At 42.2% G+C, this 16,558-nt stretch overlaps 1 protein-coding gene across 4 annotated transcripts in view; it reads left to right on the top strand.

The window, feature by feature from the left end:
• The first annotated feature begins 219 nt into the window (after window positions 1–219).
• Fbxl3 (F-box and leucine-rich repeat protein 3) overlaps window positions 220–16,558 on the top strand; it is a 19,884-nt gene continuing 3,545 nt past the window's right edge. The window contains 4 exon segments of one of the 4 annotated variants that reach the window (NM_001100568.1): window positions 220–368; window positions 4,251–4,599; window positions 7,460–7,582; window positions 10,802–10,973. In NM_001100568.1, the coding sequence (NP_001094038.1) occupies window positions 4,252–4,599; window positions 7,460–7,582; window positions 10,802–10,973 (643 nt within the window). In that variant the 5' untranslated portion in view covers window positions 220–368; window position 4,251. 4 annotated transcript variants of the gene reach the window in all.

Here is a 16,558-nt window from a genome sequence, read left to right as displayed (position 1 = left end):
GTTTAACCCTGGGAAAGGCCTGGCGCTCCTAGTTAACTCCAACCCGCCCACATTCCGCCCCTAAACAAACTTCTCCAGGGACAGTCCCCGAGACTGGAGCCGCCCGGGCGCGCGCGCGCGCCCAGCCCCCTCGGCCGCGCGCCCGGGCGGGCGGAGACGCGCAGAGGCCAGCGCGCGGCCGCGAGCCCCGGGCGCCATCTTGGATTCTGTAACTGGGCCGAGGCTCGGGGCTCGCTGCTGTTGGCTGCTGTTGGCCGCTGCTCGCCGAGGGCGTCTCGGGCGGCGACGAGGAGGTGCCGGGGCGAAGGACGCAGACTGCGCGGGACAGAGAAAGGAAGCTTTCCGCCCGGGCAGCCGGAGCCGCAAAGGTGGAGCCGCGTCGGCGCCCGCCGCGGGACCAGCGTCTCGGATGCGGGCGGAGCGCGGGGGGCCGCGACGGCGGGAGCGCGGAGACGGGGCCCCGGGAGGCCTCATGTGAGAGCCGCGGGAGCCGCCGCCGCCCGCGCAGCCCGGGGTGGTGTGTGGGGGAAGCCGCCCCCGGCAGCAGGTACGGCGGAGGTTCGGGGCCGCAGCCCGGAGTCCGGCGGGGAGGTCGGCGGCGGCCGGGGGCGCGCGCGGGAACGCCCCGCCTGGACCTCAGTACTTGTCAACAAGGCGTGGCGCGCGCTCGGCGGCCGCGTGTGGCGGGGCTGGGTGACGGGCTCCTCTGGGCTCGCCCTCGGCGGCGCGGGGGCAGGAAGCTGGAAAGCCCGGGGGCCTGGGCAGGGCGGAGGGAAAAGTCTGAGAAAACCGGGTTGGGGAGGCGCCCAGTGGAAAACTTGGCGAACTTAAGTGCAGCCGCTCTGGTCGCACTGCAGACCTCCACCCGGAAGCAGCCAGGTCAGGGCATCTCCGAGCCGCGAGGTGAGAGCGGGCGGCGTCTTGTTGGTATTGGTGCCTATCCCACTTGCCCAGATGTTTTATCTTTTGCTTACACGAAAAGGCTAATTTTAAAATTTTCCCTGAACCCTTTGTAAAGATGTCTGTTACTCTAAAACTCTCACCCGGGTTATCTGTGTGCCGGCTGCCGTTTGTGTCTGTGCTCTCACCATTCTGACAGTTAATCTCTTTCAATATTTTTCGATTCTTATATTACAACCAAAGAATGTATGTTAGGTTTCCTTCCATGTAAAGCAAAACAAAAGGACAAATGCGAACGTAGTGCCAGAATGGGACTTTTAAAGTTTAAGTGCAAATGCGTTTTTTAAAAATCTTTTTATGTCCAGAATTTGTAAATGTCTGAGTAAGGAAAGTTTGACTCTTCATTTTGGTTTGAGGAAATGTTTGATTAGCTCACTAATTCTTGGTACTGCTCACTAGTTACTAGGTGTCCGTCATTACTTTGCCTCCCAGACACTTGATCCGAATACTAGCAAAAGTTCCTGCCACCTTAGTTTCTTTGGGTTCCGGAAACACTGCAGTAAATCACAACCGCTAGGGCCCAGATTTTCTGTGCTTAGAAAATCTTACTGATATTTATTGTCCTGTTTTGATACACCACGCCCCTCCTGTTCAGATAGCAAGAGCACTTTCACTTCTTCTAGAAGCAGTATAAAAACCCATTACTGTAAATCTCTAGTATACTAGTGAATTGTTCAACTTTATACAGCATCGCTTCATGTGTAGATAATTAAAATAAAAGCATCGCAAACTTTGAATTAAAAAGACCAACAAGGAAAAAGCAATATTTAAAACGTTATTAGGTCTTTATTCACTAATGTTACTTTTATACCTAATAGTGCACAGCACATTTTAACATTTAGTCTGTTCATTTTCTATTACTGGTGACATTAGTTTCATACTGCTTATGATAGTCTGTAGACTTTTTAGCTGTTGATAAACTAATAAGTACTAATACATACTTTGATGATCAATGTATTCAGTTTATATTTAGATCAAGTATAACGCTATACTTGATCTTCCTTACTGAAGGTGTTTTTACGTTGTCCGACTTCCTCCTCCCAAAGGAGAGCTGGATTGAAATATACTTGATTTAGGTAGAACTGTGTTGGAAGGCAGAGGCAGTGGATCTCTGATTCCAAGGCTGGCCAGACTCACATAGTGAGCCTGTCTCACATAAAAATTGTATAAACTTAGGGTCAGCAGAGTGCTGTTAAAGTGTGGTGAGTGAGGCTGCCATCCTTGTGTTGGTTTTGAGTCTGTACACTTGACTGTAAACGAAGTGTTTGACCTTTACCTCCTGGCTTTAGAGGATTTCTCCAGATGTGGCAGAGCCTCCTGGCATGAGGTCTGGAAGTAGGAAGATAGTGTCATCTTTTTTGAATCTGTATCTCAGAATTCTGAGCAGTTTTTGTCAATAAGAAAGTTTGAGTTCTAAATAGCAGACTCTTTGTTCTTTGACCCAAATTGAAATGCTAAAATTAAAGTTAAACCTTCAGGAGAAGTTAAAGTTGGAAAGTGGGTCATAATGACAGGCTAACCCCTAGTAGGGCTTTTTTTTTTTTTAATTTTAAAAAATGGCACTGTTAATCATTCTAACTTTATTCTGAACACACTTAAAAGTCTATTCGTAGATTCATAAATAAGTTTGGTTCTTCCATAAAGCCATCTTGTCCCCTCTCATTTTGTTTTCTGAATTCTCCTTTTACTCAAGACTATGCCCTTTTGAGTGTGTGTAGGTGCAGGCACAACAAAGAAGGGGCTGCTCCTCTTTTAAGGCCTCCTGGACTGACAGTGTGGGGTTGTGCCCTCCAAAGTCCTGTTTCTGCTCTCCAGCCCTCGGTGCTAAAGTCTGTACACGTGCAAGTCCTTCATTCCACAGAGGAGCCAGAGTCTTACGTCATGATTTGTCACAAGTTGGTTGGGGTTAAGCCATCCTTTGGAGTCTTGATTGGACCAGCCTTATTAGACTCACTGTCTAAACAATCACCGTAGATCCTGGACTACATAGTAGTACCGAGGAGCGGCCCGGCTTACTCTAGAATGCAGTGTAAATCAAGTAACAAAGCAAAATGTGTCCTTCGGAACTTTGACTGTAAGAAATAACTGTGTACGGTGGAGAAAGGAAAAAAGCATATTGGAAAGAATAACTGGGACTTGTGTAATCCCACTGCCCATTGTTAGCTGATACACTCACTTAGTGATGGCCCTTGCCAGTGTGCTTCTCTACACCACTGCTCCCTCTCCTTATGTGAAAGAAAAATTAAACTGTTCTTCACATTCTGGGACAATCACTTCTGTGTGCGATGGCTTTCATACTGGGCTCTAGTATTTCATTTTTCACAAGAACGGCGTATCTAAAGAACACTGCTGGGGTTGGGGATTTAGCTCAGTGGTAGAGCACTTGCCTAGCAAGCGCAAGGTCCTGGGTTCGGTCCCCAGCTCCGAAAAAAAGAAAAAGAAAAAAAAAAAGAACACTGCTTTGCAAACTGAAGCATCTGACAGTCTTGTAATTTCCTAAAGCCATGGAGCTCCTTTGAAGTGTAGCTAGGATTCAAACCTAGAGAGCTTGGTCTTAGAGCTTATGGTATAGTTTGCCACGAACATCTCCTCTATCCAAGAAGCAAATGGCATGAGGTGAGTATGAATATGTAGAAAAAGCATGGAGGTAACATTCAGAAAATCACAGGAAAAGCAGTGACAGTAATGTGTTGGGAGAAGAGACCATATCCTGGCTGAAAGGACAACACACAATCAGGTACTTGGCTGTAATTAGTCAGGCTATTTCATGCTGCTACAGGTTGAGCTCAGGCCTGGAGTTAGTTAAGGCAAGGTCTTTACCATTGGGCTGAACTCTCAGTCCAAGTTTACTTACATTAAGCAGAGGTTGGCTGTGTACAGTGATGCCACATGTGCAGGTCTGTTGACCACTCAGCTTTCACCCTCTCTAGAGTCTAGAGGTTCATGCGATTCTTGGTCTACCTCAAATTTGACAGAAAAATTGGATAATATCATCGCAGGCCCTCCTTTACAGTTACTTTAAGTAGTTGACTATAAGTTTTGAGTTATAGGTTAATGGGTTACTTAAATGATAAGTAGTTTTAAGTATAAAAGTTTAAAATCACCCCAGAAATGTTCATCTCCACTAGCAGTTTTCATTGTATTTTTGTATTCTCCTTGAATTGTTGGTTCCGGTTTTCATGCATATTTCTGTTTAACTGTCCAAATCCAAACACATGGTTCAGTGACAGAAAATGAATTTGATTAAAAGTTGAGTAGGATGGGAAAAAATGATGGCTTTCTCTAAATAGGATGAAACGAGGAGGAAGAGATAGTGACCAGGACTCACCTGAGGAAGGCACTGCTGAGAAGCCTAAGAAACCAAGGACAACACATGAGTGCTCGCAGCCTTGTGACTGGGGTAACCTTCTTCAGGACATTGTCCTCCACGTTTTTAAGTATTTGCCTCTTCTTGACCGGGCTCATGCTTCTCAAGTGTGCCGGAATTGGAATCAGGTATTTCACATGCCTGACTTGTGGCGATGTTTTGAATTTGAACTGAATCAGCCAGCTACATCTTACTTGAAAGCTACACATCCAGAGCTGATCAAACAGATTATTAAGAGGCATTCAAATCATCTGCAGTATGTCAGCTTCAAGGTAATACCCCCACTCCTTCTGTTAGAAAATAGAAGCATGTTTACTGACTTTAATATTAACCAATACAACTTCTTATGTCCTTAAAATAGTTAAATTTTCAGGGAAAGTGCTTAATATTTTAAAATTATTGCATGCCTTAGAGTTCTTTACAAATAATTTTTATATTTGCTGGAACTAAAATAGTCCTTTACAGTTAATTTCTTAAAAGAGCAAAGGAAGCCACTAAGTGAGCATAAATAATTGACTGAAGTTTGAACTTAATGGTGGATGGTTGGCAGCAAATTTGAGGAAAGAGAACTAAACAATAAACATTAGGGCGGTGGGTCTCAGCCTACTGGTCCAGACTCCTTTAGGGTGTTACATTGTTACTTTATGAAGTAACTTTTATGGTTGGGGTCACAATAACATGAGGAACTGTATCAAAGGTTCATAGCCTTAGGAAGGTTAAGAACCACTGCATTGTGGCTGGTTTGGTTTGGGATTTGATTTGGGGGTGGGTTTTTTGGTCTTGTTTTGTTTTTTTGCTTTTTTTGGTTTTTTTTGTTTTGTTTTGTTTTGTTTTGTTTTGTTTTGTTTGGGGGGGTGGTGGTGGTGTTTTGAAACAGGGTTTTTCCAAATAGTTTTGGCTGTCCTGGAACTCATTCTGTAGATCAGGCTGGTCTCACTCTCAATTGCCTGCTTCTGCTCCTGAGTGCTGGGATTAAAGGAGTGCATGGTTGTGGTATGTTTTTACCTTAAAAACAAAACAAAAATATATAGAGACTAAATAATTTGAGAATATTTTAGAAGAAAACAGGAGGATTCGTGGAAAAATGGACATGTTGCAATGGACATACAAGATTCACAAATATTGAGGTGGGTGAGGGAGGAGGCATTTTGAGATCTGAATATATTGATTGCAGTAGCTCGTGTGAGAACAAAATCACACTGTATTTTGGAGAGAAGAAAGAAATATGGGATGCTTGCTGACTCCTTAACGCTAATTGTTTCCTATATGATTTCTAAATGGTAATTATTGTTAAAAGATAAAAGTGGGCTAAAAAGCATGCTGGGGAGTCTGAGGCAAGAGTCAACAGTTTAAGGCCTTCCTGCCCTATATGCAGTCAGAACTTATCTCTTCAAAATGGTAAAGATAAAAAGCAAAAACTGTAGTAAAAGGACAAGAATTGCCTGGTTTCCCTCTATTTTCTGTTTGCTAAAGGGCCATGATAAATCTGTTCTAAGCAGTGGTCCTAACCCAGAGCTTCATGCCGTCACTAGATGCTATCTTCCTTGTGAGGTAGGAGAGCTTGGTAGTAAGTGTGACTGAAGAGATTGTGTGCATAAAAGCCCTAGCTTGTTAGGCATAGCATTGTCAGTTATAGCCAAAGAGAAAGTTCTCAGGATACCTGTTAAGACCAGCCGGGGCTGAGGGTGAGTTCAATGCTAGCCAGAGATACTTAGCAGGAAGGACTCTGTGTCAAGAGGGAAAAAAAGGTGCCTAGTTCATTAATTTTACTGGACTTCACTGATAATGATTAGTGTGGATGCATCCCACAGATACCTATTGATAGAAATTATTGTTTTGTTTACCTGAAATTCCAATTGGATGTATTATTTGTTTGATAAGGGGTAGGATTCAAGCAAACAAATGTTGAGGAATTCCTTACCCCACTCCATGGAGGGAACCTGAAGTGCTTTCCCTTCGGTTTTATTCATCTTTGAGTTGCCCTAGAGCATTGCAATGGCAAATCTATAGAAAGGAATTGTAAAGATCATTCCTGCATATGGTAGGTCAGCTGGGTTCTCTGACACAAGTCAGCTCTGTCCAACATACATGACTCATACATCCAGCTGTGTTTAACATTTCTCATTCGGGATGTCTGCGTGTGAAGAAGTATTTTCTAATTTAGAAAGCAGACACATTGCAGGGATTATTCTGGCTTCTTAGTGGTCAGTATAGACTGAAAAAACTTAGAGTCAGATTTATTAGTCCAGATCAGTGCTTTTCAGACCGTTCAGTAGTCTCACCAAGGGAAGTGTAAAGCCAAAAACCGTGCTCAGTCCCCTCAGAGTCTCTCAGCCACGTGGTTTAAGCATAAGAATGGGAATGTCTTCAGTACTTGATGACTTTCCTGTGATCCGGCAAGTTCATTTTGAAAACTGTAATTAGTACGCTAGTTTCACACACTATAGCATTTAAGAGCACCTTTGGGATTCAGTAAAACACAAATTTAGAAATAAGAATAATGGTACTATATTTTAACATTTTTAGTCTAGAGAAAAACTGATGTTTCCCCTTCAGGGGTTGGTGTTTGATAATGTTGTTTTCTTCAAGAAACGTCTCAGCAGGAAGTGTGTAAGAGCAGCTGCCTCTATTTTGGTTCCTATTATTTTGTGCTTGTTTAGTTAGACACCCTTATTTTATTCTATATTTATCTTTCTATTAAAAGCATTAGAGAATTTCAGGTTGTGTGGTTCATCTGAGAATTCTAAACAAATAGATACTAGTTTCTTCTGGTGCCCTGAAACAGTTCATCATAGACACTGTTTACATGTATTATGTGATTTGACCAAGTACAAATTATTACTGAAACACAAAATTGATTGATTTTATAGTTAGTTTGAAATAAGTCAATTTAGTCTTACAGCACCAAATTTTTATATATATGTATATACATACATATATATGTGTGTGTATACTATAATGAACACATTCTTGAAAATTAGACTGAGGCTGTGGGACAGAAATGATTAAAAATCCTTGTCCTTTAAATGATAATGGGCCAAATTAGTAACTATATTTCTTGCCTTTCTAAGATTAAGATACTCAAAGAGAAATGTGGGTATGTACGTGAATAAGCCGTGTTTTCTTTCTAAGGTGGACAGCAGCAAAGAATCCGCTGAAGCAGCTTGTGATATATTATCGCAGCTTGTGAATTGCTCTTTAAAAACGCTTGGACTTATTTCAACTGCTCGGCCAAGCTTTATGGATCTACCAAAGGTATCTGCTGGGCTGGTGTATTTCCTTTTGCAGAGGAATCCATTGTTAGTGCCTACAGTGAGGCAGACAGGACAGCAGAGCAGGATGTGCACTGGAGAGCTGGTGGTGGTTTACAGTCTTGAGAAAGTATTTAGAATGCAATTTTAAGGAGTTTTTAATTTCTTAGTGTGTATAAGCATCCTATTTCCATGTAAGTATGTGTGCCTCATGTGTGTCTGATGCCTGCAGAGGCCAGAAAAAGGTGTCATATCCCCAGGATCTGGAGTTACAGGCAGGTAGGAGTTAGCATGTGAGTGCTGGTAACCAAACCTAGGTCCTGTACCAGAGCAGCAGTACAATATGCTCTCAAGCAGTACCTCGTTGTTGGTGATGTTAGAGCAAGTGACCTGACAGAAGGCCGTTGAGTAGTGGAAGTGCTAAAAGGAGCGAGTGGAACTGAGACTAACCGTGTCAGAAAGAGAGCCATGGGCACTGCTGCTTTCTGAGCCTTCAGATCAGGTAGGTGAAGTGAAACATCAGAAGTAGCAATGCAGGGTCGAGCAGGTGGGTGAAGTGAAACATCAGAAGTAGGCAATGAAGGTCATATCAGGTGGATGAAGTGAAACATCAGAAGTAGGAGTGAAGGTCAGATCAGGTGGGTGAAGTGAAACATCAGAAGTAGGAATGCAGGGTCGAGCAGGTGTACTCTGCTCAGAATGTAAACTCTTCTGGCAAATGTACTTTAAGCAAAGTTAATGTCTATAGAGTTTGGATTATCTGCCATTTAATTATTCTTAGGAGAATTTAACTACTGTTTGTGTTGGTCTATACCTAATTAAACAACAGTGTACCATACAAGTGTTCTTTTTAAAAACTTGGGGGTTTTTTGGTTACATTTAGTTGGTGTGTGTACACATGTGACAGTTGGGACAGCTTGCAGGAGCCTCTCTCTTTCTGCCACGTGGGTTCCAGGGTTGGGACTTGGTTTGTAAAACTTAGCGGTAATTGGCCTTGACCCACACCTGTTCTCTTTGAAATAGAAAACTTATCAGAATGCCTTTGAGAAGGCCAGAAAGCTGCTCTCTGGTTTGCACCCAGTAGCAATGTGTGTTTGTGTTACTGAGAATCGCATCTGTGGCCTTGCAAGTGTCCTAACCACTGAGCAGCATCCCCAAACTAGCTAATTGCAATTTGAAAAAGGAATTTTTAAAAGTATGCCACAAAGTAAAATAATGTAGGTTAAAGAAAAAAGCTTTATTTTTACTTTAGGTATGTACGTGTTTTTGCCTGTGTGTAGGTATGTGTGCTGTGTATATGCCCGATGCCCATGGAGACCTGAAGAGCATGTTGGATCCCTAGAGCTGCAGTTGTAGGCATCTGTGAGTGGCTGTGTGGTTGCTGGAAGAGCAGCCAGTGTTCTTAACTGATGGGCCATCTCTCCAGCACCAAATATGTAGGCTCGGCTCACAGTTCATTGTACTAGAGGGACTCAGGAAGTGTGAATTATAACTAGTAGGTAATTCTTCCAATTGAATAGCAGAACCCAATACAATATTGTGAGTTCAAAACCTCTAAGTTTCAGTAATCTTGTACATTTTAAAATAGAATGTTTTCTTAGGAGCAAGGAAGAAAAATGGAAAATAGAATCTGTTTAATGTACCTGAGTCAGGTCTCTGCAACTCTTAGGTCTGGCCATGTACAGATTTGGACTCTTACTCCTAAATTTGGCTGAGGCCAAGTCTTCTGTGGACAGTCCAGAGGATTCTAGGAGACTGAGTTTACGCAGTGTAGGGCCAGCTTTTTCAAGCCTAGTGGGAAATGAAATACTCTGATATCTTTTTGTACCTGCCATTATTTTTTAAATGTGGCTGGATGGTGGTGGTGGCACACAGCTTTAATTCCAGCACTCGGGGAGCAGAGGCAGACAGATCTCTGCGAGTTCTAGACCAGCCTAGACTACAGAGAGAGTTCTAGGACAGCCAGGGCTACATGGAGAAATCCTATCTTGGGGAAAAAAACAAAAACAAAAAAATTATCTATATAGATTAAACTGTTATAAAGTATTTTGAACATAATTTGATTTATTATTTGGGATCTCAGTTTACATATTATATATGCAGTGCTAATTTAAGAACTGTTGATGTAGCTGCTTTAGATGCTTATTGTCCTTTTTAATTTTTGTTTTTTAGAAAAGATTGAAATAAGATTTTCGCTATTCTGAAAAGAATTAAAAATAGAAGAAATATATGTGGCCATAACTACATCAGGACAGAGAGGAAAGACGTTAGTATGTAGTTATGGGCTTACTAGTAAGGAACTGTGGTCATGGAAGGTGCACTTGTTTGATTTCAAGATATATGATATTAATGCTTAAGGTATTTAAGCACAATTTTATAAATCAGTTGTTTAGACACAGTAAAGGAAAAGCAAGTTAAGGATTGTGAGCAGGGAGGTAGTTTCCCTTATGCTGCATTGTCTGTTAGGATGGCTTCCTGCTCTGATCCTGCTGTGGAGGATTTACAGAGGTAGGTGTAGGATGAGGTTGGCTCTGCGGATGTGTGCTGAAGCTTGGTCTTCCTTTTCTTCCCTGAGTTCTGTACCCATTGATTGCAGCTCATCTCAGCTCTGATTCACAGTGTGCGCTCTACATATGCTGTCGTTCTTGTTTCTGTAGAATTCCTTTTGATTAGGTCTGTGTTCAGTAGATTATAAGTAAAATACATTAAAATCAAGACTTGAAAATCTTTTAGATTCAGTGTTTTGAGAGGGTTTTAAGTTTGGAATTTTTAAATGGATTCTGGTTGTTTTAAAGTCTTTGTATGTGCTTCCATGGTTCAGTTGAGTTACAGCCTTTGAGTTGACTGACTTACATCTTGATGATTGTCCAGTATTTTCTGTTGATGCTCTTTCCTATGTGGTGCAGTGTACGGGACTTTAGCTTCCAGATATGGTGAGGTGTGCGTGTGGGGGAGACTTAGACTGGGTTATAGGTTCCTCTCTGACCTCTGAGGTTGCTGTCACGTAGGGTATTCTGAGGCTTGAAGTGACCCTTCCCTCCACAGGCACAAAGGCTTTTCTCAGAGTGCTCCCCTCTTTAACTGTGCTTTGCTAACCTCATGCAGGGCTGCTGCCTTCTAACAGTTTGGAAATTCTTTAGGGCACAGACAGACATGCGTGGTAAGGAAACCTTGTAACGTCATTTCTGAAGAACTGAAACTGTTTTAATCTTTTGTCTTTCAGTCTCACTTTATCTCTGCACTGACAGTTGTGTTTGTAAACTCCAAATCCCTGTCCTCACTTAAGATAGACGACACCCCAGTAGATGACCCATCCCTTAAAGTCCTAGTGGCCAACAACAGTGACACACTCAAGCTGCTGAAAATGAGCAGCTGTCCTCATGTCTCTCCAGCAGGTATGTCGTGTTTTTTCCAGACATCTTTTAGTAATTATATTGTTTCTCAAGTTAAGAAATTTGTTTATTTAATAGTTCTGCTAATGAACTTGTAAATGAATTAGCAAAACCATTTTTCTTCAAAAAATACTCAGTGTCCTAATGACAGTAGTAATATCTGCAGTATTCTAGCTTAGACTGACTTCATCCTATTTTCAAGTCATTTTATGTGGCAGATTGAGTAGAGCATGGATAAATGACTTGAGAAGAGAGGAAGGTTTCTTAGCTACTCGCTGCAGGGGCAGAGTTATCTGACAAAAGCAGCTAAGGGTGGATGAAGCATCTCTGGGCTCAGTTTGTAAGTGCTAGTCACTATGGTTGTAAGTGCTAGTCACTGTGGTTGTAAGTGCTAGTCACTATGGTTGTAAGTGCTAGTCACGATGGTTATAAGTGCTAGTCACGATGGTTGGGAAGGTTCAGTGTAGGACACAGGACAGCAGAGCCTCTTTGAAGGGTAGGGAAAGTGGACCACAGCTATAAAACCTTGGGCCTTAGCCCAGTGCCTCCTTTCTTTTAATCAGGCTCCACCAAAAGCTCCACAACCTTCTAAACCAGCACTAACAGCTGTGACCAGAGTGTTCAAGCATGAGTTTGTGAGAGACATTTCACATTGAAACCGCGAGGTGATGCTGTAAGGTCTGCTGAGAGAGCTTGTTGAGATAAACTAGAATCCCACTAACGTGAGGTGTCGGTGCCTTGGGTCAGAACACAGTTACTTCTTACATAGAGATGCATTTAAGTATGGTTGCCTTTTTTTGAGAGAGAATTCTCTTTAAAACTTAAATTGTAGGAATAACATTGTAAGAGGTCTTTCCAGCTACTTTATGTAGACTTTTCTAAGTTTAGTGCATTGTCCAGAGTGAGATTTTTTGAATTACAAGTGACTCGTTCATACTGAAGAGTATAAATGTGTTCTCATCCTTGTGCTGATGGTTCATTGCTGACCTCTCCGCTGCTGAAGCCCCTCCCTGTCTTCAGCGGTGTTGGTCAGCAGTCTGTTAGTGCTGGTTTGTTTTATTTTCCTAGTATAGCAAAGGATTGGAATTCCCTGAAATGACTGACAGAATAGTGTCTACGTCCTCATCACTAATCTTAGAACATCGTCAGTGTGACCAAAAAGCAGCACAACCGTCATGCTACCGCGGTCTAAGCAGTTCACTCAGCTGCTTCGCTTGTTCTCCCAGATCACCGAGGGTCTGGCGATCGGAGTACTAGGCGTGCTGTGTGTTTACCTATTGTCTCAGCCTCTTGTGCATGATCACTGAAAGGATTACAGAATAGAAGCTAAGAATAGACTAATAGACCTTGACAGTTAGTTTCTATTTGACCTTGACCACATTTTATTGTCTGCTGTGAGTAAGGTCTGTCTTCCTCAGGTTCATAGTGTACAAGGTCCTTTGTCCCTAACCTCCACCCACCTTGTTTGCTCTTCACTCCCATGTCCTGCGAGCTGTGAGCCCTAGAGAAGTGGACTTGTTTTGACCTCCAGTCAGCACTCTGTGCCTTGTGAAATAGTCTGTAAACTTTTTAACCTACTCATCAACACATCATCATCATAAAACTTTTACTGAAAAAGAATTTATGAGCCAGGTGTGGTAGTGCACACCTTTAATCCCAGCACTTGGGAGGCAGAGGCAGGTGGATCTCTGTGAGTTCGAGGGCAATCTAGTCTACAAAGGAAGTTCCAGGACAGCCAGGGTGATTGTACAGATAGACCCTGTCTCAAAAACAACAACAACAGGGGCTGGGGATTTAGCTCAGTGGTAGAGCGCTTACCTAGGAAGCGCAAGGCCCTGGGTTTCGGTCCCCAGCTCCGAAAAAAAAGAACCAAAAAAAAAAAAAAAACAACAAAGAGGGAGGGTGGGATGTATGTACCGTATAATTCACAGTTCATGTGAAACATGATTCTTGACTTTCAGTGTGCGACAAAATAGTGTCTGCATCCTCATCACTTAGAACATTGTCGGTGTGACCAAAATGAAGCATGACTCATGCTGCCCAGGTCTAAGCAAAACTATTGCATTTCTGTCTCTGTAGTTTGTCTGTATTGGGTAGTCCCTTGACATGGAGTATCTGTGTCTGTGTCTGTCTGTCTGTCTATGTGTGTGTATCTGTTTCTGTTACTTAGCATGTTTTCAAGGTTGCTTGTGCTGTATATGTATAATCTATTGAAATCTCATTCCTTCTTGTTGCTGTGTAAAATCTGTTGAATGTTTGGTGATCAGTTGCTGGATATTTGGGTTGCTTCCAGCCTTTTGTGTGTAGCAGGTAATGCGTGTGTGGAAGTTGCTGTAGTTTGTGCAGACATACTGGTTCTCTTGGTGTTTAGCTAATGATAGGGTTGCCAGCATGCAGTGGCTGTTTCCTCACTTGAGGAACTGTGCTACATGCCACACACTGGCTCCAGTATTGGGTTACCAGAGCAACAAGTGGCAAATCATTCAGCAAAGATGTACTCTGTGAGTTCCGAAGGAAGATGTTAGGGAGGATTTTCCAGAACAAAAAGGACTAAACCCACAGCATTAGATGAGGGTAAGAATGCCCTTGTGCATTCCTCCATCCTCACTAAAGCGCCTTATCTTTCTCATGCCCATCCCAGCTGGTATGTACGAGTATCATTGTGGTTTGGGTTTGTACACACACAGCCCATCACAGCCTCACTGCCACCTTGCAGGGCCTCTCTCACCCTTGGAACTCACTGAATAACCCAGGTTAGTTGTCAGCCACGGTGAGCCTCCTGCCTCAGCTTCCCAGGAATATAGGCATAAGCTAGATACATTTTCTTGATAATTTTGTTGATGTTTTGGACAGGGTCTCAGTACATAGATAGCCCTGGCTGGCCTGTAATTCTATGTAGACCAGGCTGGCCTTGAACTCTTAATGATGTACCTCCTGCTTCCTGGGTGCTGGAATTAATGGCATGTGCTATCATGTTGTTTAATGACTTTATTTTCATATGCTAATGGACATTTGTATATCTTCTTTGAGAAATACTAATTTAGGTTTTTGCCTGTATTTTTCCTGTAGCTTATTGTTTTAAAAGTGTTTGTCTTTTTATTATTGGCTTGTGTTTGTCACTATTTGGCTATGTATTTAATGCCTGTAACTAGTGCATTAGCTTATACTAACATCTGCTATCAGATCTATAGTTTTGTAAGGCAGAATTGTAGGCAGGTCTCAGGTGGCTGCTGTGACCAGTGTCTGTCAGGCTGGACTCTCTGGAAGTCCCAGGAATATATCACTTCCGTTCCCTTGTACTGTGGGGTAAGGCTGTATTGTTGAGCTTGTTGGCACTAACGTCTCTTCTCACTCAGTGTGGTGTGGTGGGGCATGGTCCCTATTAGAATCTGCTTGCTGATTTCATTATTTTGACTATTTTTATGTATGAAAAAATAATTTATCTAAAACTTGGATTATCTTAAAGCTAGCAGTTAAAGTCCCATGTGCTTTGGCTCTGGCTTCCTTTTCTTGAACTAGCAGTGAGTAAATTTGAGTCTGAAACAGCTCTTATTTAGATTAGAACTATCTGTGTAATTTATCTTATAAGGTGAGTTGTGTCATATACCATAATATGATGATAGGCATGGTGTCCCTTCCCAGATCCACAGACAGTGGAATGTAACTCTTGGGGGAAGAGGACATTTAGAGAGTGACGGTGGCAGCTCCTTTAGTGGCTTCTCTTGCATCTTTAAGATTTTGTGAATATTTTCTCTTCGAGTCGAGCTTTTTGATGTTGCAGAGCTATGGTTCGGTTGTTTTGCTTGGCTAGGGCATATTTCACTGTATGTGATGTACGCGTGTACCTGGAAGAACAGTGGCTCAGTGACACATGGGCTCTTACGCACTTTTGCTGGAGTCTTTATTTTGTGGGTCACTTTTTCTGTTGCCTGTTTTTGTCCACTCCTGTAGAGTTTTACTTTACTGGTGGTCTTGCTTTAAATAATAGTTATGCATGAACTTGGAGTCTTTTTGTATTCGAGCTTTGCTATCTTTACCTAGTTGTGTAACTTCAATTTTTTCAAATCTTGTTTTTAATGATGGTCCTTAAATGCTTTAAACTCCTTTGTAGCCACAAGAGGTAGTGGGAAAGAAAGGATAAGGGAGAAGCGGACCTGTTTAGAAAGGTTCTTTGGAGCAACGCCCCTCTGTGTTGTCTGGAAACCAGCAGTTCAGTGCACAGGCCAGCAGGCAGTGCAGCTCGATCCACTCGCAAACACTTCACGGATTCACCAGCAGTCCAGATAGGTAGAGTTGGGTTAGTACCAGGGCAAGTTCTTAGCTGTGCCTCTCTCAGGAAAGCGAAGATCAGTGAAAACAAGAGGGCCCACAAGCGCTGCACAGCTAGCTGTTACCATCAGGCCAAGCTGTGTCTTCTTCACTCCATGGAGTCCTATTTATACCCCCCAAACATCCCATGTCCTCCACGTGCCTTGCTTTCGGACATGCATCCAATCACCTCGAGCTCTTGGTGTGGCAAGAAACTGCAGCACACCGTCAGAAGTGTTTTGGTGCATCTCTCTATGGAGTCTGACAAATGAGGCTCAGCTACACAGTGTAAGGTGGACCACATGGTGTCATTAGCAAAGAATCCTTTCACGTGCTTGCCTTAACAGACCATTCTCTCTCCTGTCTGCTTCAGCAAAACTTCCTTAGCCTTCACACCTGTGTCCACTTTACCAAAAAGTCTTTCATGTGTTTGCCCCAGCAAAACATGAGCCAACTTTCCAAAGAACTCATAGTTGTCTGTAGTTTGAACTAGAAATATTATTTAGTTCCTTAGATTTTGAGTATTTGTGGGTAAACAGATTTAGTACCTAGCACAGCTTATAGAACAGTAGCAATGAAAATGTGTTTAGTTAATCCTGTCCTTTTTAAATAGAAGAATTGCTTTGAGTAGTGTGTTTTGAGTAGTTTAGACACTTCTGGAGCAATTCTCCTATAAAGCTACTTTGGAGATGAAATACTGATCTTTGGTAAAGTCATCTGTTACTAGGATAATAGTTTGGGCAAGCATGTCTTGAATCGGATGGGAGTGTTTAAGAAATTGTTTTCCTTCGAGCTCAAAGCTCTTAACATTATTGCTAATGTGTGGTCCCTTTGACTCATTTAAGAGTGATAATTTCATATATCCTACAAATTGGTAAACTATAACCACTTGATAGAACTTTTCTTACTTTTTTTTTTTACTTTTTTATTTTTTTAATTTTATTTTTTAACTCAGGACCCCATACCATGGAATACTGTGTCTAAATTCTTTTAACTTAATAGCTAAAATTAGCCACTCAGTCACACATACATGTAGTTCTGCTTGTGTACAACACATAAGCTGTTGCAGTAGCCATGCAGGATAGTGTGTAATCTAAAAACTGAATCTTAAGGTAGATACCTTCAAGACTGCTCTTTGTTTTGTGTGCTTTATACATTCTTCTGAACTTTAGGATCATCTTATCAAATGCAAGGGTAAAATGCAGTTAAGATTAAAATACAACATCTACCAACATCAAGGTTCTAATATAAAAACATGAATGTCTTTCCACTTGCTTAGG

The sequence above is a fragment of the Rattus norvegicus genome, chromosome 15 (genome assembly GCF_036323735.1).
Source record: "Rattus norvegicus strain BN/NHsdMcwi chromosome 15, GRCr8, whole genome shotgun sequence".
NCBI lineage: Eukaryota > Metazoa > Chordata > Mammalia > Rodentia > Muridae > Rattus > Rattus norvegicus.
This window is presented reverse-complemented; position numbering and strand designations above follow the sequence as displayed.